The sequence below is a fragment of the Bombina bombina genome, chromosome 10, assembly GCF_027579735.1.
Source record: "Bombina bombina isolate aBomBom1 chromosome 10, aBomBom1.pri, whole genome shotgun sequence".
NCBI lineage: Eukaryota > Metazoa > Chordata > Amphibia > Anura > Bombinatoridae > Bombina > Bombina bombina.
In genome coordinates, this window is record NC_069508.1 from 94,499,845 (window position 1) to 94,527,338 (window position 27,494).

Consider the following 27,494-nt stretch of genomic DNA (forward strand, 5'->3'; position numbering starts at 1 on the left):
ACTCTTGATACCAGCGGTGCTTACGGACGCGGCCAGCTTCAAAAACGTGCTCATGCACGATTCCCCCATAGAAAACAATGGGGCTGTTTGAGCTGAAAAAACACCTAACACCTGCAAAAAAGCAGCGTTCAGCTCCTAACGCAGCCCCATTGTTTCCTATGCGGAAACACTTCCTAAGTCTGCACCTAACACCCTAACATGTACCCCGAGTCTAAACACCCCTAACCTTACACTTATTAACCCCTAATCTGCCGCCCCCGCTATCGCTAACCCCTGCATATTATTATTAACCCCTAATCTGCCGCTCCGTGCACCCCCGCAACCTACATTATACCTATGTACCCCTAATCTGCTGCCCCTAACACCGCCGACCCCTATATTATATTTATTAACACCTAATCTGCCCCCCACAATGTCGCCGCCAGCTACCTACAATAATTAACCCCTAATCTGCCGACCGCACCTCACCGCTACTATAATAAAGTTATTAACCCCTAATCCGCCTCACTCCCGCCTCAATAACCCTATAATAAATAGTATTAACCCCTAATCTGCCCTCCCTAACATCGCCGACACCTAACTTCAATTATTAACCCCTAATCTGCCGACCGAATCTCGCCGCTACTCTAATAAATGGATTAACCCCTAAAGCTAAGTCTAACCCTAACACTAACACCCCCCTAAATTAAATATAATTTAAATCTAACGAAATAAATTAACTCTTATTAAATAAATTATTCCTATTTAAAGCTAAATACTTACCTGTAAAATAAACCCTAATATAGCTACAATATAAATTATAATTATATTATAGCTATTTTAGGATTAATATTTATTTTACAGGCAACTTTGTATTTATGTTAACCAGGTACAATAGCTATTAAATAGTTAATAACTATTTAATAGCTAAAATAGTTAAAATAATTACAAAATTACCTGTAAAATAAATCCTAACCTAAGTTACAATTAAACCTAACACTACACTATCAATACATTAATTAAATACAATACCTACAAATAACTACAATTAAATAAACTAACTAAAGTACAAAAAATAAAAAAGAACTAAGTTACAAAAAATAAAAAAATATTTACAAACATTAGAAAAATATTACAACAATTTTAAACTAATTACACCTACTCTAAGCCCCCTAATAAAATAACAAAGACCCCCAAAATAAAAAAATGCCCTACCCTATTCTAAATTAAAAAAGTTCAAAGCTCTTTTACCTTACCAGCCCTGAAAAGGGCCATTTGCGGGGCATGCCCCAAATAATTCAGCTCTTTTGCCTGTAAAAAAAAACATACAATACCCCCCCCAACATTACAACCCACCACCCACATACCCCTAATCTAACCCAAACCCCCCTTAAATAAACCTAACACTAAGCCCCTGAAGATCTTCCTACCTTATCTTCACCATGCCAGGTTCACTGATCCGTCCTCCGAAGTCTTGATCCAAGCCTCCGAAGTCTTCATCCAAGCCCAAGCAGGGGCTGGCGATCCATAATCCGGCTGAAGTCTTCTATCAAGCGTCGGCTGAAGAGGTCCAGAAGAGGCTCCAAAGTCTTCATCCTATCCGGGAAGAAGAGGAGATCCGGACCGGCAACTATCTTGATCCAAGCGGCATCTTCTATCTTCATCCGATGACGAACGGCTCCATCTTGAAGACCTCCAGCGCGGATCTATCCTCTTCTTCCGACGTCCAACTGAAGAATGAAGGCTCCTTTAAGGGACGTCATCCAAGATGGCGTCCCTCGAATTCTGATTGGCTGATAGGATTCTATCAGCCAATCGGAATTAAGGTAAGAAAATTCTGATTGGCTGATGGAATCAGCCAATCAGATTCAAGTTCAATCCGATTGGCTGATTGGATCAGCCAATCAGATTGAGCTCGCATTCTATTGGCTGATCGGAACAGCCAATAGAATGCGAGCTCAATCTGATTGGCTGATCGGATCAGCCAATCGGATTGAACGTGATTCTGATTGGCTGATTCCATCAGCCAATCAGAATTTTCTTACCTTAATTCCGATTGGCTGATAGAATCCTATCAGCCAATCGGAATTCGAGGGACGCCATCTTGAATGACGTCCCTTAAAGGAGCCTTCATTCTTCAGTTGGACGTCGGAAGAAGAGGATAGATCCGCGCTGGAGGTCTTCAAGATGGAGCCGTTCGTCATCGGATGAATATAGAAGATGCCGCTTGGATCAAGATGGTTGCCGGTCCGGATCTCCTCTTCTTCCCGGATAGGATGAAGACTTTGGAGCCTCTTCTGGACCTCTTCAGCCGACGCTTGATAGAAGACTTCAGCCGGATTATGGATCGCCAGCCCCTGCTTGGGCTTGGATGAAGACTTCGGAGGCTTGGATCAAGACTTCGGAGGACGGATCGGTGAACCTGGCATGGTGAAGATAAGTTAGGAAGATCTTCAGGGGCTTAGTGTTAGGTTTATTTAAGGGGGGTTTGGGTTAGATTAGGGGTATGTGGGTGGTGGGTTGTAATGTTGGGGGGGTATTGTATGTTTTTTTTTACAGGCAAAAGAGCTGAATTATTTGGGGCATGCCCTGCAAATGGCCCTTTTCAGGGCTGGTAAGGTAAAAGAGCTTTGAACTTTTTAAATTTAGAATAGGGTAGGGCATTTTTTTATTTTGGGGGTCTTTGTTATTTTATTAGGGGGCTTAGAGTAGGTGTAATTAGTTTAAAATTGTTGTAATATTTTTCTAATGTTTGTAAATATTTTTTTATTTTTTGTAACTTAGTTCTTTTTTATTTTTTGTACTTTAGTTAGTTTATTTAATTGTAGTTATTTGTAGGTATTGTATTTAATTAATTTATTGATAGTGTAGTGTTAGGTTTAATTGTAACTTAGGTTAGGATTTATTTTACAGGTAATTTTGTAATTATTTTAACTATTTTAGCTATTAAATAGTTCTGAACTATTTAATAGCTATTGTACCTGGTTAAAATAAATACAAAGTTACCTGTAAAATAAATATAAATCCTAAAATAGCTATAATATAATTATAATTTATATTGTAGCTATATTAGGGTTTATTTTACAGGTAAGTATTTAGCTTTAAATAGGAATAATTTATTTAATAAGAGTTAATTTATTTCGTTAGATTTAAATTATATTTAATTTAGGGGGGTGTTAGGGTTAGACTTAGCTTTAGGGGTTAATCCATTTATTAGAGTAGTGGCGAGATTCGGTCAGCAGATTAGGGGTTAATAATTGAAGTTAGGTGTCGGCGATGTTAGGGAGGGCAGATTAGGGGTTAATACTATTTATTATAGGGTTATTGAGGCGGATTAGGGGTTAATAACTTTATTACAATAGCGGCGCGTCCGGTCGGCAGATTAGGGGTTAATAAGTGTAGGCAGGTGGAGGCGACGTTGAGGGGGGCAGATTAGGGGTTAATAAATATAATATAGGGGTCGGCGGTGTTAGGGGCAGCATATTAGGGGTACATAAGTATAACGTAGCTTGCGGCGGCGTGCGGACGGCAGATTAGGGGTTAAAAAATTTAATTAGAGTGGCGGCGATGTGGGGGGACCTCGGTTTAGGGGTACATAGGTAGTTTATGGGTGTTAGTGTACTTTAGAGCACAGTAGTTAAGAGCTTTATAAACCGGCGTTAGCCCAGAAAGCTCTTAACTACTGACTTTTTTCTGCGGCTGGAGTTTTGTCGTTAGATTTCTAACGCTCACTTCAGCCAAGACTCTAAATACCGGCGTTAGAAAGATCCCATTGAAAAGATAGGATACGCAAATGGCGTAGGGGGATCTGCGGTATGGAAAAGTCGCGGCTGCAAAGTGAGCGTTAGACCCTTTCCTGACTGACTCCAAATACCAGAGGGCGGTAAAAACCAGCGTTAGGAGCCTCTAACGCTGGTTTTGGCGGCTACCGCCCAACTCTAAATCTAGCCGTAAATAAAGCTATTAACCCCTAAACCGCAGTTCCCAATCATCGCCAACACCAACTAAATCTATTAACCCCAAAACCGCACCCACATCGCCGTCACTAACTAAACCTATTAACCTCTAAACCTCCGCCCCCCCCACATCGCAACTACCTAAATTAAACTATATTAACCAATAAACCTAACACCCCCTAACTTTAACATAATTAAAATACACCTAAATTAAGGTTAAAATTATTAACTAACAACCTATTTATTTATAAATAAATACAAACTTACCTGTGAAATAAAAATAAAACCGAAAATTACAAAAAATTAACAAACAAAATTATCCACAATAATAAAAATTATTTCTATTGTAAACCCCCCCAAAAAACCCCACCCCAAAATAAAACCGTAATCTATAATAAACAACAAATGGCCCTTAAAAGGGCCTTTTGTAGGGCTTTGCCCTAAAGTTAACAGCTCTTTTGAAAAAAAATTAAAACATTACAAACCCCCACCCCCCCAACCCACAAAATAAAAAAAAAACCTAACAAAAAAAAACTAATTTACCCATTGCCCGAAAAGGGCATTTGTATGGGCATTGCCCTTAAAAGGGCATTTAGCTCTTTTACAAGTCCATTAAAACTCTAACCTAAAAAAAACAAAAAAAACTAACACTAACCCCAAAATCGGTATTCACAGTTGCTGAAGGCCGGCGAAAGATCTTCATCCCAGCAGCGAAGCATCTTCTTCCAGACGGCTCCATCTTCATCCATCGCAGGACCGGCATCTTCTAACTTCTTCATCCATGCGGAGGCGGAGCGGTCAGTGGATGCGCGGAGATGGAGGTCTAGGTGGAGTTCCATCGGTCTGACGTGGAGGTCCTCTTCATGCGATCGTCTGTCGCACACTGAGGATTTAATGCAAGGTACCCCTTTTATATTGGGGTACCGTTCCATTCCTATTGGCTGAAAAATTAAAATCATCCAATAGGAATGAGAGCTGCTTAAATCCTATTGGCTGATTTGAACAATAGGATTTAAGCAGCTCTCATTCCTATTGGCTGATTTTAATTTTGTAGCCAATAGGAATGCAACGGTACCCCAATATAAAAGGGGTACCTTGCATTGAATCCTCAGTGTGTGGCAGACAATCGCATGAAGAGGACCTCCACGTCGGACCGATGGACCTCCACGCATTCAACAATCACTCCGCCTCCGCAGGGATGAAGAAGATAGAAGATGCCAGTCCCGCGATGGATGAAGATGGAGCCGCCTGAATTAAGATGCTTTGCCACTGAGATGAAGATCTTTCGCCGGACTTCAGCAACTGAGTACAGATTTTGGGGTTAGTTTTATTTTTTATTTTATTTTTTGGGGGTTTGTTTTTTTTTAGACTAGGATTTTAATGGGCTTGTAAAAGAGCTGAATGCCCGTTTAAGGGCAATGCCCATACAAATGCCCTTTTCAGGGAAATGGGTAGATTAGTTTTTTTTTTAGTTAGGTTTTTTTATTTTTTGGATTTGGGGGGTGGGGGTTTGTAATGTTAGGGGGTGTTTGTTTTATTTATTTTTTTGCAAAAGAGCTGTTAACTTTAGGGCAATGCCCTTCAAAAGGCCTTTTTAAGGGACAAGGGTAGTTTATTATAGAATAGTTTTTTTTTTATTTTGGGATGTTTGGTTTTTTTTAAACGGGGGTATTATTAGGAATAATTTTTGTTATTTTGGATAATTTCATTTGTTATTTTTTGTAATGGTAGTTTTTTTATTTTTTGTAATTTTAGTCTTTATTATTTTTTGTAATGTTAGGTTTTTTTATTTTTAGTAATCTTAGGTTTTTTATTTTTAGCAATGTTAGGTTTTTTTAGTGTAAGCTTAGGTTTTATTTTAATTTCACAGGTAAGTTTATATTTATTTTAACTAGGTAGTTAGTAAATAGTAATATTGTAACTAGCTCAGGTTTTATTTTTATTTCACAGGTAATTTTGTATTTATTTTTAAATAGGTAGTTAGTTCATAATTGTAACTTTAATTTAGGTGTACTTTAATTATGTTAAAGTTAGGGGGTGTTAGGTTTAAGGGTTAATATAGTTTAATTTAGGTAGTTGTGATGTGGGGGGTGGCGGTTTAGAGGTTATTAGCTTTAGTTAGTGTTGGCTATGTGTGGGGGCGGCGTTTTAGGGGTTAAAAGGTTTAGTTAGTGCTGGGGATGTGGGGGGCGGTGCTTTAGGGGTTAATAGGTTTAGTTAGTGCCAGCGATGTGGGGGGTGGCGCTTTAGGGGTTAATAGGTTTAGTTAGTCTTGGCGATGTGGGGTGCTGCGTTTTAGGGGTTAATAGGTTTAGTTAGTGTTGGCGATGTGGGGGGTGGTGTTTTAGGGGTTAATAGGTTTAGTTAGTGTTGGCGATGTGGGGAGGCGGTGTTTTAGGGGTTAATAGCTTTATTTAGTGTTAGCGATGTGGGTGACGGTGGTTTTTTAGATAATTTTGTTTCGGGACTCAGCATATTATGTTAAGTTAAATCGTTTTTCAGGTACATTCTTTATTCATATTCATTATTTTATTCTAAACTTCAGAATAGAATAATGAATATGGATAAAGAATGGATCCGAAATAATGAACGGATCCAAAATAACGATTTAACTTAACATAACTAATTTGCCGAAACAAAATTATTTTTTTAACTAATGAAAATGAAACAAAATAAAATGTTCGCGTTGCACATGTCTAGATACTAGATAGGCACAGCAGGTACGGCCTCAGGGACTACAGAGGATGGCGCTACAACCTTTTTGTCCTGAATCTGGAATTCCGGATGCTGAATAGTTTCAGTGGAACTGGAGGCATCTTCTGGGTTTTGAGTCTTTTGACGAATAGTGTCCCATAAGGAGGCTTTGTTAGCTAGGATATATCCTGGTTAATGGATAGTTGTAGAGTCTGATTCTTTTCTCCTAATTTCTCCTATACGGGAGAGGGCATCTGCTTTGTCATTCTTTGCTATAGGACGATATTTGATAAAGATGAAGCCTAGGAATTCTAATGAGTCAGTGTTGAAAATACATTTCTCCATATAAACGATGAGATAGCAGTGTCCTTACATGATCATAGTGTTATTGCACAGAAGAGGAGTAAATTAGTATGTCAATCAAGTAGGCTACTATATAAATGTCCACAATATCTAGAAAAAATTAATTTTCTTAAAGGTAGCAAGGGCATTGCACAGACCAAAGTGCATCATTGTGTACTCATAGTGCCTATAACGGGAATGAAATGCAGTTTTCCACTAATCTCCTTTGCATACTCTCACAAAATTGTAGGCACCTTTTAAATCAATTTTACTGAAGATGACTGCTGATCTGAGTCGATCCATCAGTTCTGGAATAAGTGGTAGTGGGTATTTATTCTTTACAATGATGGTGTTAAGGTCCCTGTAATATATGCATGGCTGAAGCCCTCTATCTTTTTTGCTGACAAAGAATATACCAGCCCCAGCAGGTGACTTAGATGGTTTAATAAACCATTTCTGTAAATGTTCTTCAATATATTTTTTTAACACTTTTAATGCTGGTTCTGTTCTGATAGTGGATAGATGTGACTGGAGCCCCAGGTAGGAGATCAATTGGGCTATCATATTCCCCATGAAGAGGGAGAGTATCAGCTCCTTTCTTTTCAAAGACATCTTGAAAATCTTGATACATCTCTGGTATTTGAAAAAGAGGTTTAACTGGAGTATCAAGTTGGAGGGTAGCATTAACGTGGGGCAGTTATGAAGACAAAACTGGGACTTAAAGTGCACTGTTCCAGTTTCCCAGTTGATAAACAGATTATGCCTATGTCACCAAGAGGCCAAGGACTAAAGGAAACACTGGTAAAGTTACTAAATAAAAAAATCACAGTCTCTTGATGCCCAGGTCCAATTGTGACCAATAGAGAAAATGTCTCTTTTGTGATTGGATCAGTTTTTAATGGTGATCCATCTATGAGCTGTATGTTAACTGTTTTTTCTTCAGTTCAGGGGTAGGGACGAATGAGGTTTTGAATATTTAGGCATTTGATCAAAGGAGAGGAAAAGGCTGCCTACCCCTAGGAGTATTGGGCTTGCCCGTGCACATTCAAGCTATATGTCCAGGTTTTCCAAAGTACAAGCAGAGATTTAACGACCATCTTCTTTGCTTTTCAACTTCAGAGAGGGGACCCCGGATACCTCCTATTTGCATGGGTTCTTTGGTAGAGCCAACAGGTGAAGGCACAGGATGAACAAACCACTTGTGAGAGGACTATAAGCAGCAGCCTTTTCCATACATCTCTCCCTAAGGAGCAGTCAGTCTGAGTCAACAGAGAGATATGGCTTTCTAATGTTTTAGGGACCCCTACTCGTGCCAGTTCATCTTTCAAGGTATCAGAAAGACCCAACCTGAATTGATCTAGGAGGGCAGCTTCATTCCATGTGGTTAATGTGGCAAGGTGAAAAAACTCAGTTATATATTTTTCCACATCTCTTCTTCCCTCTTTAAGAGCTCATATCTTAGCTTGTGCAGAGGAGGACTTTTAGGGGTCTTCATATTTTGCCTCAAGGCTTTGCAATAACTGATCCCAAGACTCAAGGATAAGGCTGTGAGTGACAAGGAGTTGGTGAGCCCATAACTGTGGTTTGCCAGAAAGAAGTGAAATAACAATTCAAAATCGTCTAAAGTCTGAGTAGTTAGTTCTGGGTTGCAGAGAAAACAGAATCTGACAAGAGGTGATAAAAGTTTGTAATTGGGACTGATCCCCATTAAAGTTTTCAGGTAAAGCACCTGGAGGCTCAGGTGGATTATTGATAGTAGATTCTGATATAGGTGAAATGGTTTCTAGTGCCGAAGGGGTAGGACCCTGGAGGGGTCTTTGGAGTTGCTGTTCCAGTCTGTTGCTGATTCTCTTATAAAGCATGCACAGATTGAGATACTGCATTTACTTGCTGTGTTAAAGCTTCAGCTATTCACACGAGTTCCATCTTTTCCATTAATTTATTCTGTGAGGAGGTTAGGGTATGTGGAACTCAGAATGCAGGAACAGATGCACCGAACAACAAAAGTATTTTAAAAGCTTTACTGAATGATAAGCAAAAGAACAGTTGGTAGTTTAAACTGAAGATCACAGAAACAGCAAGTTTGAACATAGGCCCAATGCAGAACACTAAAGTCCACCACAAATTTCAGAATACTCTAGTAGGTTGCAGCAACAAAGTCCAGTGGGCACTGATGCTTGGATTGTTTAATACACCCAATGGTATAGAGGATGAGACCAGGTAGGTACAGCAGGAAAGCCTGGTTTGAGTAAAACTGTCACTAGTATAACAGACACAAAAGACTCAGCAGGCACAGGATACCCAGCAGGTACTGTTAGTGAGACTGTCACAGGATACCAGGTGAGCATACGCAGGTACAAGTTAAGTATGCCTGGTCTCTGGAACAAGATGAACATGCACAGGTATCGGGTAATTATGCTTGTTATCTGGAACAAGGTGAGCATACACAGGTATCGGGTAATTATGCTTGTTATTTGGAACAAGGTGAGCATACACACGTACAAGGTAAGTATGCTGGGTCTCTAGAACAAGGTGAGCATACGCAGCTATCAGGTAAGTATCCTTGATTTCTGGACAAGGTTGCTTCCACAATAACTCAGCCCAGAGTTATGGGCTGAGTTACTTTTTATAGGAACTCCCATTCCTATTGGCTCCAGGTAGGAATTCCGGTAATATGGTAAGATGTTATACTCAGAAAGCAGTGTAATGTTATTTATATTGGCTGCAGTATTTCATTTTGAAAGTGTGCCCCCTGTTCCTTGCTAACTTCGCTCTATGGAGATGTGTCCCTATCCATCAAGTTTCATTACTTTTAATAGAAGCCATCTCGCCACTCGCAGGGACTGATACTTTTTAACGATCAATCCACCAGGGCAGCCCCTAAAAAGGTCAGGGCAAAAAAACCATGTCTGATCTGCCGAGGTTTAGATCATCAAGCCTTAAGAGATGTTTAATTAGTGATGTTATAAATATAGTTTTCCCCTTTTTTTATTTTTATGCTATAGTTAAATGTTCATTTAGCATGCAACATTTTTACTTAAAGGGATAGAAAAGTCAAAATTAAACTTCCATGATTCAGATAGAACATGTGATTTTAGAACACTTAAATTCACTTCTATTTTCAAATGTGCTGTGTTCTCTTGGTATAGGCACATATGATACATTAGTGGGAGCTAGCTGCTGATTGGTGACTGCACACATTTGTCTCTTGTGGTTGGCTAACTAGATGTGCCCAGCTAGCTGCCAGTAGTGCAATGCTGTTCCTTCGGCAAAGGATAACAAGAGAATAAAGCAAATTTGATAATAGAAGTAAATTGGAAAGTTGTTTAAAATTGTATGTTCTATCTAAATAATGAAAGAAAAATTTGGAGTTTCCTGTCCCTTTAACTTAGTAGCACTAAGAGATATACAACTCCCTTATTATTATGTATCTCAATAACCATAATCTAAATAGGTAATTTCAAAGGTTTTATTTTACTTTTGATCTCCAATATATTAAAACTAGCAAAAGTGACATATCTTTAACATGTGTTTTGGCCCTTAACTCAAGTCCAGGGGCTGGGGATTACAAGGGGGTTAAAATATTAGAGCATTACATGCTGTGTATTAACTGTAACTTTATTTTTAATTATAAAGTAAATTACCTATATAATTAGTTCCTAATTAGAAACGTGAGCCTCCTCTTACATACTATAATAATCTTTTTTGTCCACTAGATGTCAGTAATATCTCAATAGACATTGCCGCATTACTTTTATAATTGCTTGAGAAATTAAGTTTTCCATCTCTAATCTCTTATATATATATTCTGGTTTAATTTATTTACATCCTGATATCAACCTTCTTTTATTATGAATTTTTTTCCTATTTATTTACTAGGTGCGATTTATATCTTAGTATATTAAAGGGACATGAAACCCACATTTTTTTATTTCAGGATAGTGGCCGATTTATCAATGTCTGACAGACATGATCCACTGTAGCGGATCATGTCCGCTAGACATCGCTGCTTCTTAACTCCTGTTCCCGGCGAGCCTGAAGGCTCGTGCGGAAACAGTTGCATTCAGGGCCATTTGTTAAATCGGCCCCACAGTATTAATTTTAAAATGCCTGTGTACACAGCTGTCAATACTTGATAATTAACATTTTAGTACCTGTTTCTCCCACACCACTGGGAGGATGATTACTACTGTTGGCTCTCGTTTACATAGCTTTTCTATAGAGAATACAGTAATATTTATATTTTCAGTATAGGTGGTTGTCTTAACAGACAGCAGCAGGTATTTAAAATTACTTAATAAAGTAAAGTTGCTATTTGTAAAAAATTAAATACACTCCAGCCGGCAAAATGGGAGATCATTTAACAGTGCAGTTCCTACTTTGTACAGGATGGAGCAAGTGTAGACAATTGATGTGCAAATAACTAATTCCTGCTAAAAGTCACAAAAGTCATCTTACATACCTCCCAACATTTCAAAATTATAAAGAGGGACAGCCCCCCACGGCAAAAGTTTGATATGTGGTGGGCACGAATAGGGATGGGGTTTAAAAAAATCATAAGACCAAAGTAATATAAATAAAATTCTAAATAAAGTCTTATCTTTTAATACTCTTATGCAGCAAATCAAACACAAGCTTAAACTACTGGTATAGCTACATGAGCTCTGTAGTTAATTAGCCTTTGCAGAGACAGTGCAAAATATTTTTATCTTAATTAGACATTTAATAATAGATTCTTTAAAACTGCTCTCTGCATTCCCCATAGATATTTTATATTCTGGCCTTTAAAGTCACAAATGCAGAGTAACACAAGCTACACATATACATGTACACACACTCAAATACACAGAAATACACACTACATAGCATACACTTAGACACGCAGATACACACACACACTATATTGCATACACACACACTACATGCAGATACAGACACACATACTACATAGCATACACTTATACAGGCAGATACATACACACTACACAGCATACACTTATACATGCAAATACACAGACACTACATAGTATACACGTATACATGTAGATACACACACACTACATAGCATACACTTATACATGCAGATACACAAACAAACACTACATATGATACACCTATACATGCAGATACACACACACTACACAGCATACACTTATACATACAGATACACACACTACATAGCATACACTTATACAGGCAGATACACACACACACTACACAGCATACACTTATACATGCAGATACACAGACACTACATAGTATACACTTATACATGTAGATACACACACACTACATATCATACACTTATTCATGCAGATACACACACTGCATATCATACACTTATACATGCAGATGCACACACAAACACTACATATCATACACCTATACATACAGATACACAAACACACACTACATAGCTTACACTTATCCATACAGATAAACACACACACTATATAGCTTACACTTATATATGCAGATACATACACTACATAGCATATACTTATACAAGCAAATACACACACACTTATACATACAGATATATACATACACACTACATCATATATGGGTATCTGTAATTCATTGTATGGGGTCCTGGGGTTGGCAAGCACATTATCTTGCAGTCTGAGGCTGCCACTGTTTGTTACCATGGTGTTAGCACTGCTCATCCTATAAAACTGAAGGCATGCTAGTATTATCACCAGGGGTTAGACGTCATCACTACCTGAGGTTAGAGGTCACCATTACCTGAGGTCAGAGGGTATACAGCCTTCTTTCTCCTGCTTAACCTACACACCATTCCTTTTCTACAGGGAATCTAACAGGTATAAAACCATGGGCGAGAAAAGCCAGCTGCTTCTGAGTATGGGCCCAAGAGAATTTAAAAAAAACAACAAACAAACAATTTTGTATATTTTTTTTTTAAATGCATGGGGTAATGCGGAACAGATGGCATGCAACCCGGGACAGCGGGACAGTCACGTTTTTAGGGGTCTGTCCCGCTGTCCCGGGTTGCATGCCATCTGTTCCGCATTACCCCATGCATTTAAAAAAAAAATATACAAAATTGTTTGTTTGTTGTTTTTTCGGGACAGTTGGGGGGTGTATCCAAAAATAGACAGCCATTTTGTTTGTCTGCTGTGATCACACCCTTAGAGAACATGTATAAGGTTTACAATAATTTACCCCAGACCATTTTTATTTATTTAAGAGATCTTTTAATAAACATTCTTTAATATTTTCTTACTATTGTGTGTTATATAGTTTAATGTATTTATTTAAAATGCAATAATATTCCAATAATTCTGTTTTATAAAGTTGGTTAAAAAATGCTGGGCGCCGAATCCCTGGATGAGACCACCTTTTGAACACATAAAGAAATGTCTAGACCGGATGAACCCGCATAAAGTGAGCCCCGTGGACATGATGATGACTCTAGTGAGTACAAGCTTCTGGAGCGTGGAATTTGTGTAATGTTCTGAAACTCTCTAGCAAGGTGTCTCTGTCACTGCTTTACAGATGGAGAAATACAGTAAACACCTGGAAGCTATTGTAGCAGAACGAACCCAGGATCTCTTACAAGAAAAGCAAAAAACTGACCGTCTGTTGTATAGTAAGTACATTTACTTCCCTATGCACTTCTCCCAAAGACAATCGGCTAGATTACGAGTTTTTGTCGGTAATGGTGTGCGGTGCTAACGCACAGTTTTTCCTTACCGCTCACTACAGTAACGCTGGTATTACGGGTCTTTAGAAACCCGGCGTTAGCCGCAAAAAAGTGAGCGTAGGGCAGAATTTAGCTCCACATCTCACCTCAATACCAGCGCTGCTTACGGTAGAGGTAAGCTGGCAAAACGTGCTCGTGCACGATTTCCCCATAGGAATCAATAGGGGAGAGCCGGCTGAAATAAAACCTAACACCTGCAAATAAGCAGTGTAAAGCTTCTAGCGCAGCCCCATTGATTCCTATGGGGAAAATACATTTATGTCTACCCCTAATCTGCCGCCCCCGACATCGCAGACACCTGCTTTATATTATTAACCCCTAACCTGCCACTCCGGACACCTCCCGCCACCTACATTATATTTATGAACCCCTAATCTGCCGCCCCCAACGTCGCTGCCACTATAATAAAGTTATTAACCCCTAAATCTAAGCCTAACCCTAACACCCCCCTAACTTAAATATAATTTAAATAAATCTAAATAAAATTACTACAATTAACTAAATTATTCCTATTTAAAACTAAATACGTACTTGTAAAATAAACACTAAGCTAGCTACAATATAACTAATAGTTACATTGTATCTAGCTTAGGGTTTATTTTTATTTTACAGGCAACTTTGTATTTATTTTAACTAGGTACAATAGTTATTAAATAGTTATTAACTATTTAATAACTTCCTAGTTAAAATAAATACAAATATACCTGTAAAATAAAACCTAACCTAAGCTACAATTACACTTAACACTACACTATAATTAAATAAATTAACTAAATTAACTACAATTAATTACAATTAAATAAACTAAAGTACGGAAAAAAAACCACTAAATTACAGAAAATAGTAAAATAATTACAATTTTTTTAAACTAATTCCACCTAATCTAATCCCCCTAATAAAATAAAAAAGCCCCCCAAAATAAAAAAAATCCGTACCCTATACTAAATTATAAATAGCCTTAAAAGGGCTTTTTGCGGGGCATTGCCCCAAAGTAATCAGCTCTTTTACCTGTAAAAAGAAGTACAATACCCCCCCAACATTACAACTCACCACCCACACACCCAACCCTACTCTAAAAACCACCCTATCCCCCTTAATTAAACCTAACACTACCCCCTTGAAGATCACCCTACCTTGAGATGTCTTCACCCAACCGGGCAGAAGTTGTCCTCCAGACGGTCCGAAGTCTTCATCCTATCCGGGCAGAAGTGATTCTCCAGACAGCCAGAAGTCTTCATCCAGGCGGTATCTTCTATCTTAATCCATCAGGAGCCGAGTGGCTCCATCTTCAAGACATCCGAAGCGGAGCATCCTCTTCGTTCGACGGCGACTGGAACAATGACAGGTCCTTTAAATGACGTCATCCAAGATGGCGTCCCTTCAATTCCGATTGGCTGATAGAATTCTATCAGCCAATCGGAATTAAGGTAGAAAAATCCTATTGGCTGATCCAATCAGCCAATAGGATTGAAGTTCAATCCTATTGGCTGATTAGAACAGCCAGTAGGATTGAGCTCGCATACTATTGGCTGATTGGAACAGCCAATAGAATGCAAGCTCAATCCTATTGGCTGATTGGATCAGCCAATTGGGTTTTTTCTACCTTAATTCCGATTGGCTGATAGAATTCTAACAGCCAATCAGAATTGAAGGGACACCATCTTGGATGACGTCATTTAATGGACCCGTCATTGTTCCAGTCGCCGTCGAATGAAGAGGATGCTCTGCGTCGGATGTCTTGAAGATGGACCCGCTCCGGATGGATGAAGATAGAAGATGCCGCCTGGATGAAGACTTCTGGCCATCTGGAAGATCACTTCTGCCCAGATAGGATGAAGACTTCGGACCGTCTGGAGGACCACTTCTGCCTGGTTGGGTGAAGACGTCTCAAGGTAGGGTGATCTTCAAGGGGGTAGTGTTTTATTAAGGGGGGATTGGGTGGGTTTTAGAGTAGGGTTGGGTGTGTGGGTGGTGGGTTTTAATGTTGGGGGGGGTATTTGTACTTTTTTTTGCAGGTAAAAGAGCTGATTACTTTGGGGCAATGCCCCGCAAAAAGCCCTTTTAAGGGCTATTTGTAATTTAGTATAGGGTAGGGATTTTTTATTTTGGGGGGCTTTTTATTTTATTAGGGGGATTAGATTAGGTGTAATTAGTTTTAAAAAATTGCAATTATTTTATTATTTTCTGTAATTTAGTGGGGGTTTTTTCGTACTTTAGTTTATTTAATTTAGTTGTAATTAATTGTAGTTAATTTAGGTAATTTATTTAATTATAGTGTAGTGTTAAGTGTAATTGTAGCTTAGGTTAGGTTTTATTTTACATGTCAATTTGTATTTATTTTAGCTAGGTAGTTATTAAATAGTTAATAACTTTTTAATAACTATTGTACCTAGTTAAGATAAATACAAAGTTTCCTGTAAAATAAAAATAAACCCTAAGCTAGCTACAATGTAACTATTAGTTATATTGTAGCTATCTTAGGGTTTTCTTATAGGTAAGTATTTTGTTTAAAAAAGGAATAATTTATTTAATGATCAGAATATTTATTTAGATGTATTTAAGTTATATTTAAGTTAGGGGGGTGTTAGGGTTAGGGTTAGACTTAGATTTAGGGGTTAATAACTTTATTATAGTGGCAGAGAGGTTGGGGATGGCAGATTAGGGGTTAATAATTGTAGGTAGGTGTCAGCGATGTTAGGGACGGCAGATTAGGGGTTAATAAAATGTAACTATTGTTTGCGAGGTGGGAGTGCAGCGGTTTAGGGGTTAAAAATTTAATTTAAGTGTTTATGATGTGGGGGGGCTCGGTTTAGGGGTTAATAGGTAGTTTATGGGTGTTAGTGTACTTTTTAGCACTTTAGTTAAGAGTTTTATGTTACAGCGTTAGCCCATAAAACTCTTAACTACTGACTTTTAAATGCGGTAGGAGTCTTGACAGGAGAGGGTGTACCGCTCACTTTTTCCAAGATTCATAATACCGGCGTTAAGCAAGTCCCATTGAAAAGATAGGATACGCAATTGACATAAGTCGCGGAAAAAAGTGAGCGGTACACCTGTACCTGCCAGACTCGTAATACCAGCGGGCGTTAAAAAGCAGCGTTGGGACCTCTCAACGCTGCTTTTTAAGGCTAACCCAAGACTTGTAATCTAGGCAAATGAGAATAAATTCACTGTATATCTGAGTTTATTTAAAGAGACGTGGAAGACAATAGTTTGTTGCAAAGCCTTTTTTTGACACTGCATTAGCACGTTGGGTATGTACATTGCTGCTTCGTTGCAATTATGCTCTGTGTACATTGCACAAAGCAAACTTACCAATTGGACCATGTGATAGCAGAAAGATCACTACCAAGCGTGTCTGTGTGGCACTGATCTCTTCTTTAAAGGACCAGTAAATACAGTAGATTTGCACAATAAACAAATGCACAGTAAAAAGACAATGCAATAGCACTTAGTCTAAACTGCAAATGAGTAGTAGATTTTTTCCTGCCAAATTTCAAAGTTATATCTATTTTCACTCCTACTGTATTATGTGACATTCATCAGCCAATCACAAATGCATACACAAACCATGTGACAGCCATCAGCCAATCACAAATGCATATATGTATATTCTGTGAATTCTTGCACATGCTCAGTACGAGCTGGTGCCTCAAAAAGTGTAAATATAAAAAGACTGTGCACATTTTGGCCTAGATTTGGAGTTTGGCTTTAGCCGTGAAAACCAGCGTTAGAGGCCCCTAACGCTGGTTTCTTACGGACTCCGGTATTTAGAGTTCAGTTACCGACACTCAAAAAAAAAACAACGCTCAAATTTCTACCGACAGCTCAGACCCAGTAGTAAACATATACCGACAAAATAAACATTCACGAATCACAAAACAAATATTACACAAAGTACACTTACACTCATACAAACACTACACTATATTTATTTTTAAGATTTAATAATTTTTCTTCAAAATACAAACGATCAAAGTTGCGAGATCTCGGGTGTTAGAAAAAATACAACACAAATCGATTTTCCCATTGACTTACATTGACACACGAGAAAAGACCCTCATATACCTACATCTAACTAATAAGATTATCACAAATATACACTCATCGATGCATACAAACAATATACACCACATGACATACCAAAAAAAGTTATTTATTACAAAATGAACACGATTTAGTTACTTTTTCACACAAGCTCATGACGTCACTCACTTTACGAGGAAAACCAGTCTTTGAAAAAAAAAATTACCAAATTTTAGAGCCTCCATTGACTTCTATGGGGAAGACGTGCTCGTGCACGCGAAACACACATTTCACTAACGCACGCAAATAGCGTAGACCGAAAAACTCCAAATACCAGCGCTAGAAAATACATGCTTTTCTGCGTTAGACCCAGCTATGATAAATAGATCAAGAAATGACTATTTCCCTATGGTGGACTTAAATTGTTTAAGACTTTTATATTACATCAACTACAAATCAACATCACTAGTAACAAAATTTGGTTTTCAAAATATTACATTTAAACGGACACAAAAATAATTTAAACCTTTCAGGATTCACAAACAGTACACAATGGGAAACAATTCTCATTTACCTTTATTATTGCATTTCATTTATTCAACTCATATGCTTGCAGCAACTGCATATCTACATAGGCTTAACACATGATCAGTCATGGATGCACATACATTACTTTTAACATTCACTCATACATGTGCATTCAAATGATGGGGGAAAAACACATTACATTCTCTCTAGGAATCACAAAACAGAACATATGGATTTTACTGTACTTTTAACATCATGATTCCATCACAAGAAACCATTAGGAATTACGTACAACAAAAACATCATTACACAAGATTACAGATGTCACTTTATGGGAAGGAACAACAATGCCAGACCGCTATATAGAAGTCAGCATATGTGGGACACAATCACAATATATACGTACATGTACATAACACGCATCACCCATCACGCAACCACAAAGTACACATTTAGATTTTATTCAGCACACAATAACAATGTAGTCAAATACAACAACACAATGAGGATTTCAGAACTACATAGGCAGGTTAATAATATGATGACGTCATTAGAAGATTCAACCAAACACATCACAGATTCACGACTGTACCGCCCCTTTCAGAAATTTAACACTCAATACTACAATACAACATATACGTAAATAACAGTTTGGAACACCATTATTAGGGAGATTTGAATGGGACAATTAATAAATATTGTCAGATCGCAAATCACTTATATATATAATACTACAGATGACAGCCGGAAGTTATTCAGTATTAGTGCCATTTGAATGGGACGCATACAATATTGACAGCTCGGAAATCACTTATATATACAATACTACAGATGACAGCCGGAAGTTATTCAGTATTAGTGCCATTTGAATGGGACGCATACAATATTGACAGCTCGGCAATCACTTATATATACAATACTACAGATGACAGCCGGAAGTTCTTCAGCATTAGTGCGATTTGAAAGGGACGCATACAATATTGACAGCTCGGCAATCACTTATATCTACAATAATACAGATGACAGCCGAAGTTATTCAGCATTAGTGCGATTTGAAAGGGACGCATACAATATTTACATCTCGGCAATCACTTATATATACAATACTACAGATGACAGCCGGAAGTTATTCAGCATTAGTGCGATTTGAAAGGGACGCATACAATATTTACATCTCGGCAATCACTTATATATACAATACTACAGATGGCAAACAGGAAGTTCGGAATTCTTATTGCGATTTGAAAGGGACGCATACAATATTGACAGCTCGGCAATCACTTATATATACAATACTACAGATGGCAGACGGGAAGTTCGGAATTATTATTGCGATTTTAAAGGAACGCATACTATATTGATAGCTCGGCAATCACTTATATATACAATACTACAGATGACAGCCGGAAGTTATTCAGCATTAGTGCGGTTTGAAAGGGACGCATACAATATTTACATCTCGGCAATCACTTATATATACAATACTACAGATGACAGCCGGAAGTTCTTCAGTATTAGTGCGATTTGAAAGGGACGCATACAATATTGACTGCTCGGCAATCACTTATATATACAATACTACAGATGGCAGATGTTACTTTATCGTTTACAAACAATGTTGCAGCAACATTGATCGATCACATTCGATGCACATTATACACAACTATGCACTTTCATTCATGTTAGCCTGGACGTGTGCTTTTTACTATAAGATCGCGTTTAATAAATATTGATTACGCATATGATCAAACATTACAAACATGCACTGTATGTGTGATATTTGACACTTTCACATTGAGATTCATCGATGGAAAACAACATTTCAGCAAACAAAAAAAAAACGCCCACTGTGAAAGCATTCGCGCCGCTCACATACAAACAGGTGAATACAATCAGCAATCATTACAAACTCACTACCATTGGACTAATTGTACTATAAATCCCCCAAACAACATGGCCAATGCATCACTTGTGATCCACATCAGATCAAGTGCATACCTTGTTACGCTGTTTTGAAAGATGGATGACGATGACATGGTAGACGCTGCTGGTGCTGCTATTGGCGAACTAGCTGTTGGTCGAATCAGGCAGCCTCGGCAGCTCAGACTGAGACGAAGGGGTCGTCTGGTTCGAGGTCCTCCTGTCTACAGGGTGAGACCCACCTTGGAAAACATGAGCGACTTTGAGGTTTATGATAAGTATCGGCTCAATCGCGAACAGCTCATTGACCTTTACGATCTTCTTAAACCTCATTTGGAGCCACGTATAAGAATAAGGACTGCTGTTCCCGCCATGAGTAAGATGCTAAGCTGTCTATACGTCCTGGCTTCCGGGAGTTTTCAATCCGGAGAACTGTACATGCATGGCCTGGCTCAAGGTACATTCTCTGTGGTGTTTGATAACTTTCTGGACGCCATGGTACGTATCAGTAAGCAATACATAGGATTCCCACAGAATGATGGTGATTGGAGGCGCCTGAAGCGGGAATTCTTTGCTATTGCTGAATTGCCCAATGTCTTGGGAGCCATAGATTGTACCCACATTGCGCTGCGTGCTCCAATTGATGACTTGCCCTTCAGAAATCGCAAACATTTTCATAGCCTCAACGTGCAGTATGTTTGTGACGCACAGATGAGGATTATGCATGTGTGTGCGAATTTTGGAGGGGCTAGTCATGATGCCCGCATCCTCTCTCTGTCGTCCCTGTGGAGACCGTTTGAGGAAAGACAAATGCCCCCTGGTTATCTCGTTGGTGAGTATTTGTGCACAACATGGTTAATTAGTTTGACAATTGCCACTGTAGTTTTAAAATGTTAGCGTAATGTTCAGCTATCGGATGCAATTTAACCATTTATTTTATTTTCCCGCTAATGTCTACTTTTAGTTTAATGCAGATATGTAGCATGTCTTACCTTAAATGCTCAGATAGAGAATGCAATGTAACCATTTCGTTGCCATTTTACACAAGGTTTGGTTTAGGAGAAATACGCATATGTAGCATGTCTTAGCTGAAATGGGAAGATATTAGCTAATGCAATTTAACCATGTCATTGTCTCTTTCCGCTAATGTCTACTTTTAGTTCAATGCAGATATGTAGCATGTCTTACCTTAAATGCTCAGATAGAGAATGCAATGTAACCATTTCGTTGCCATTTTACACAAGGTTTGGTTTAGGATAAATATGCATATGTAGCATGTCTTAGCTGAAATGGGAAGATATTAGCTAATGCAATTTAACCATGTCATTGTCTCTTTCCGCTAATGTCTACTTTTAGTTCAATGCAGATATGTAGCATGTCTTACCTTAAATGCTCAGATAGAGAATGCAATGTAACCATTTTGTTGCCATTTTACACAAGGTTTGGTTTAGGAGAAATACGCATATGTAGCATGTCTTAGCTGAAATGTGAAGATATTAGCTAATGCAATTTAACCATGTCATTGTCTCTTTCCGCTAATGTCTACTTTTAGTTCAATGCAGATATGTAGCATGTCTTACCTTAAATGCTCAGATAGAGAATGCAATGTAACCATTTCGTTGCCATTTTACACAAGATTTGGTTTAGGAGAAATATGCATATGTAGCATGTCTTAGCTGAAATGGGAAGATATTAGCTAATGCAATTTAACCATGTCATTGTCTCTTTCCGCTAATGTCTACTTTTAGTTCAATGCAGATATGTAGCATGTCTTACCTTAAATGCTCAGATAGAGAATGCAATGTAACCATTTCGTTGCCATTTTACACAAGGTCTGGTTTAGGAGAAATACGCATATGTAGCATGTCTTAGCTGAAATGGGAAGATAGAGAATAATATTGAACTAGATTATTCTTTTACAAAATAAACATTTGTTTATCGTGTACAATAAATTTTATTGGACTCCAAATACTATTTTGAGGATTCTGTTTGAATTATGTTCTGTTCATAATTTATAGGTGATTCTGGGTACATGAGCCGGCCTTTGCTCATTACCCCCTTGCGTAGCCCGACTGATGTGTCTGAGGAGCGCTACAATAGGGCTCATAAGAGAACCAGGGCGGTGGTTGAACGGATGTTCGGGCTCCTGAAGATGAGGTTCAGGTGCCTGGACAGGTCGGGAGGAGCCCTCCAGTACAACCCAAAGAAGGTGGCTAAGATCGTTGTAGCCTGTAGCGTCCTGCATAATATTGCACAGCGGGCTGGGATGCTGCAGGGCGTTCCGGTGCACCAAAACCTCCTCAGAGATGAGGAGGATGATCCTGTTCTAGAGGGGCCATTCCGGGACGAGGGGCTCAATGTCAGAGCAGACATCATCAACCGCCACTTTAGACGGTAAATAATAGAAGTTATACTGGAGTATTGTCAATAGATGTGAACTCTAGGGAAACGACAAGTAGAGAATTGTGCAAACATGTTAGGATTGTTCATCAAATGCTAAAAATGTGTTTCATTTATTAATATAGGTGATGCTCTGGGCATTGGGTCCTGTAGCGAGTCTTTGCCACCTGGTTTTTAAAGAGGACTTCAGCTGGTAAGTATAAATGTATGGACTGTTGCTGGCATGAATTGTACACAAATACATCATATGGCATACATTTTCTAAACTAGTATTTAGTTTACACATTACTTAAAATGTAAATACTCAGAAAGGGATCCTCTAGCATAACTATCCTCTAGCATGACTATGGTTCAATGTCACACATTAGAGGTTCGTTCTGCTCAATATGACTCATCTTCACACTTGATAGAACATAACACAAGATGCTACACACACTTAGTAAGCTAGTGACAGAAATTGATTCAGAAATGGGGGGTGGGAGAGGGCTACAGAACTGATTCACACACTTGTAGTAATTTTTATTAAACTTTTTCTGCCATTAGGGAGCTGACTTAATCTAAAGACTGAAAGGGAAGAATTAGAAGCCTGACAGTGAAGATTGCCCAGACTGACAGTGGAAAAAGCCAAGATTGAAATTGAAGTATACCAATGGGATCATGTCTGGCATTATATTTCCAATCTGCTGACCTTGAAAACCATACAAAGACATGTTCACATGGTAAGTGCCAACTATTTGATAGAATAAGGCTGTGGAGGCATCCTATTGGAGACACTTAGATTATTTTCTAATTTTTAGATGGTATTTCACAGTCCTCTATTTTTTAAATGATGAATAAGACACCTATTGAAGATCAACTGTTTACCCCTGAATTGACTTTCAAAGACCATGCATTATCCAGGCTGGTGTACCAATGCATGCTAGTTAAGAATCACAGGAAGAATGTTGAATATTAGTAGCTTACATACATTAGTCATATTTAGTTCATAATTAGATATTTAGGGATCACAATCAGACACTTAGATGATTTTACTTTTTTAGATGGTATTTCACAGTCCTCTATTTTATGAACTGATGAATAAGACACCTATTGAAGATCAACTGTTTACCCCTGAATTGACTTTCAAAGACCATGCATTATCCAGGTTGGTGTACTAATGCATGCTAGTTAAGAATCACAGGAAGAATGTCGAATATTAGTAGCTTACATACATTAGTCATACTTATTTCATAATTAGATATTTAGGGATCACAATCAGAAAAAGGAATACATATTATAGTTGATATAGAGGTATTTGAATGGACATGAAATATTACATTTATGTTCAGCATACATATATATTATTGAAATTCAGATATTTAAATTTAATTTTTATTACACAATATAATGGTGTATGTTTATTTTATTTATTTTTACATTTAATTAATAAATATCTTGATAAAATGTTGAACAAAGTTAGAGCATAGACACAAGATGATTGTAAATGTATTTTATGAATATTTGACAACGTGTGTATTAACTTTGTTAAAATTTTGTTTTTTAATTTCAGATTGTCATCTGATGACTTCCAGGAATATTTTTTTGTTTTTGTTTCATAAACTTTTAATTTTTTAAATGGTAATAATAAACATTTTATTATTAAATACACTCTTTTGAACAGATTATAATAAATATCCATATAATCTGTCAATAAAAAACAATTTGACTCCCATGACTGGTAGTTGGCTATTTGACAAGCACATGCATAAGATCAAATAATGCATTAATTTTAGAAAATCCACTGATTCAGAGAATATTAAATTAAAATATATTTTTTAAATTAATTGGGGAGTGAGATCCATCTATGCTTTTCTTTTGAAATTCTTAGATGTTAAAATAATGTCGGATATGTAGTCAAAATTTGACATAAATTATTTTTTTTCACTTTTAAGAAGGGGAAGTGGTTCAATTACATTAAAGTTGCCATCTTTGTCAGTTCTCTAATGCCTGCAGGCAGTTTATATTATTATAATATATTTATTGGACAACCCAGCAGGCATGTCATCTCCCAGGTTCACCAAGCAGGAGAGCGCTGCACTGGTCCACGCCGTCAAGGACTTTTATCCCCAGCTGTTTGGGAACAAGAGGAGGTTGACAGATGCGCCTGTTAAGAAGGCCCTCTGGGAGTCTATCACCAATGCGGTTATATTGGTGTGTGACGTCCAGAGGAGCCAGGATCAAATCATGAGGAGATTCGGAGATATGAGGCTGCGCTTAACAAAAAAAGTCAACCTCATAAGGGACTGGGTACAAGCCCGTAAAAGAGGGGGCCAAAGAAAGGCCCCGCGGAAACTATACCTACTCCCTTATGAGGTGACTTTATGCGAGCTCCTCAATCTCCGGGTCCCCAAAAGATTTAGATCCTCGCCATCCTCGGCCTCCTCTTCTTCCCTCCCAGCTGCGGGATCTGAAAGTCCTGACGCGGGGGCCAGGGCAGCTGCTTCTCCGCCCGGTGGCCTGGGAGTAGATGATGGAGAATCTGAACCAGGTAACTATCCAACTTCATATAATATCTTAATATTTGAATTTCTTTTAAAAATGTGTATATAGTCAGATACTAAACCTATACAGAACTCACAACATACACTACATATGATGTTTAGATATCTGTTTTTAGATTAGTGACACATGAAATAGGAATGATGTTTCTTGCGCTCTACGGAATATGCGTCACAGAGCGAAAATGGAATTGCACATACACGTTAACATGGGTTTGCTGTAAGTGGCATTGCTTTATACATGTTGGTCAAATGACGGATGCGTTATTCCGCTTGGAATCATTGTGCAATGATCGCGAAAATGGAATTGCGCATACACGTTAACATGGGTTTGCTGTAAGTGGCATTGCTTTATACATGTTGGTCAAATGACGGATGCGTAATTCCACTTGGAATCATTGGGCAATGATCGCGAAAATGGAATTGCGCATACACGTTAACATGGGTTTGCTGTAAGTGGCATTGCTTTATACATGTTGGTCAAATGACGGATGCGTAATTCCGCTTGGAATCATTGCGCAATGATCGCGAAAATGGAATTGCGCATACACGTTAACATGGGTTTGCTGTAAGTGGCATTGCTTTACACATGTTGGTCAAAATGAAATGTGAATTATTATATATGTGAAGAATACAGTATTCTTATTTTCAATATTAGACATAATAAAAAAAGAAAAAAGCAGAATCCAAAAAAATTATAACATATGCCCATCAATTGATGAGAATGAAATAACAAAAAAAAATTATTTAAGCGACAGTAAACAACACAACTGATTGAAAATAAGAGTACAGGATATATTTATCATTAATTTAATTGAGGAAACAATTAACTCATGGGACTACCAAAGGATTAATAGTTTTTAATTGATTTGCTAATAATGTAAAGATTTTAAACATGGCATGATTTGTATTAATGATATTCAATCCTCATTTAATATATTACAGATCTGGATGTTGGTGCTGGATCCTCAAGGCAGGGCTTGTCACAGTATGGTATGTCTCATTTTAATTGACATTTGTCTTAGAAACATGGACAGAACATTACATACTAAATCCACATTGTTCAATATTTATATGTATCTGCAAAATGGATTTTAAAACTTTTTGCAAATAAGAATAAATAAAACCAAAAAATAGGATTACATTGTAAGACTACTCTGATTTTGTTTGGAATTTAAGATATCCCATCTATTCTGGATGTCTTAATTTTAATGTAAGATTCTTTGAATGTCCAATTTATATTCTTCCCTTGTGTATTGCTTAATCTTATTTGTATACATTTTTTAAAAATACACACACTTTTGCATATGTTTAGATTTTAAAAATATAGATTCCATTTTTTAAATTGATCACGTCATTTAAGGGACATGCCAACTAAATTTTACATAGAATGATTTTTAAACGTGATTTTATTGTTTTGTTTAAACATTTTATGAGCTACATTGGTTCAGTCTATTGTTTTAGTTCTTTTAAAAAAAAAAGGATTTTGGTTTAGGTTAAACAATGCATTACTGGTATTATCCGGCTGTTTTTTTATGCATAACTTGGCTTTTTTTACAAAAGTTAAAATCATGTGTTCAGATAACAGTAGTACATAGTTTCAAAAAGTATACAATTACACATTTAGAGCTTCATGTCCCTTTAATAGATGAAAATTAAATAATTCTTAGGATATCCTTAAATAACATATTAGATTGGAATTGCATGCTCAATCCCATTCATTACATCAACATATGGAGTAGAGAATTCATTAACACCAACATTGTCAAATCAATATATTTTTATATTAAAGGGACACTGAGCTAAAATTATTAATGTTGTCATTCAGATAGAGCATGCAATATTAATCAACATTTAAATATAATACTATAATCATATGTGAAATATTCTATTGCTAAATGTATTTTAAAATCAAGAATGTACGTTTATCTGCAGCTCAATTTTGGTTGACCAACCTGGGTTTTGATTGATGATTGGTGGATACCTTCAACAAACAATATTTATTAAATCCAATATTGCTTATCTGCATTTAAGATTAAAATGTAGCAACATTCCAATTATAATAGGAGTCAATGTAAAATCATTTGGAACAGTTTGAACAGTGAAATCAATGATTGAAATAAATCATGTCAGTGTCCCTTTAATAAACAATAGATTCATTCATCTTTACATTCTTTGGATTAGACAATATTGATATATAATTCACATATTCACTGTTGGAGTTACTTTATAGATATCAGCATACTCTAACAGCACCATGATTACATATTTGTACTAATCAATTTGGTTTTGTATTGTGATAAATATGTGTTGTGTCCTAAACAAGATTACTGTACATTGCACAAATGGCTCGATGTGCCATATGTCTTTGTTTATATTTGTCAACAG

The 27,494-nt window shown here is 37.4% G+C and overlaps 1 protein-coding gene across 1 annotated transcript in view; it reads left to right on the top strand.

The window, feature by feature from the left end:
* Positions 1-27,494, top strand: part of LOC128640731 (atrial natriuretic peptide receptor 2-like) — a 293,375-nt gene that overhangs the window by 156,147 nt on the left and 109,734 nt on the right. The window contains exons 12-13 of the mRNA XM_053693158.1: positions 13,287-13,406; positions 13,488-13,581. Of these exons, the coding sequence (XP_053549133.1) occupies positions 13,287-13,406; positions 13,488-13,581 (214 nt within the window). The remainder of the gene's footprint in view (positions 1-13,286; positions 13,407-13,487; positions 13,582-27,494) is intronic.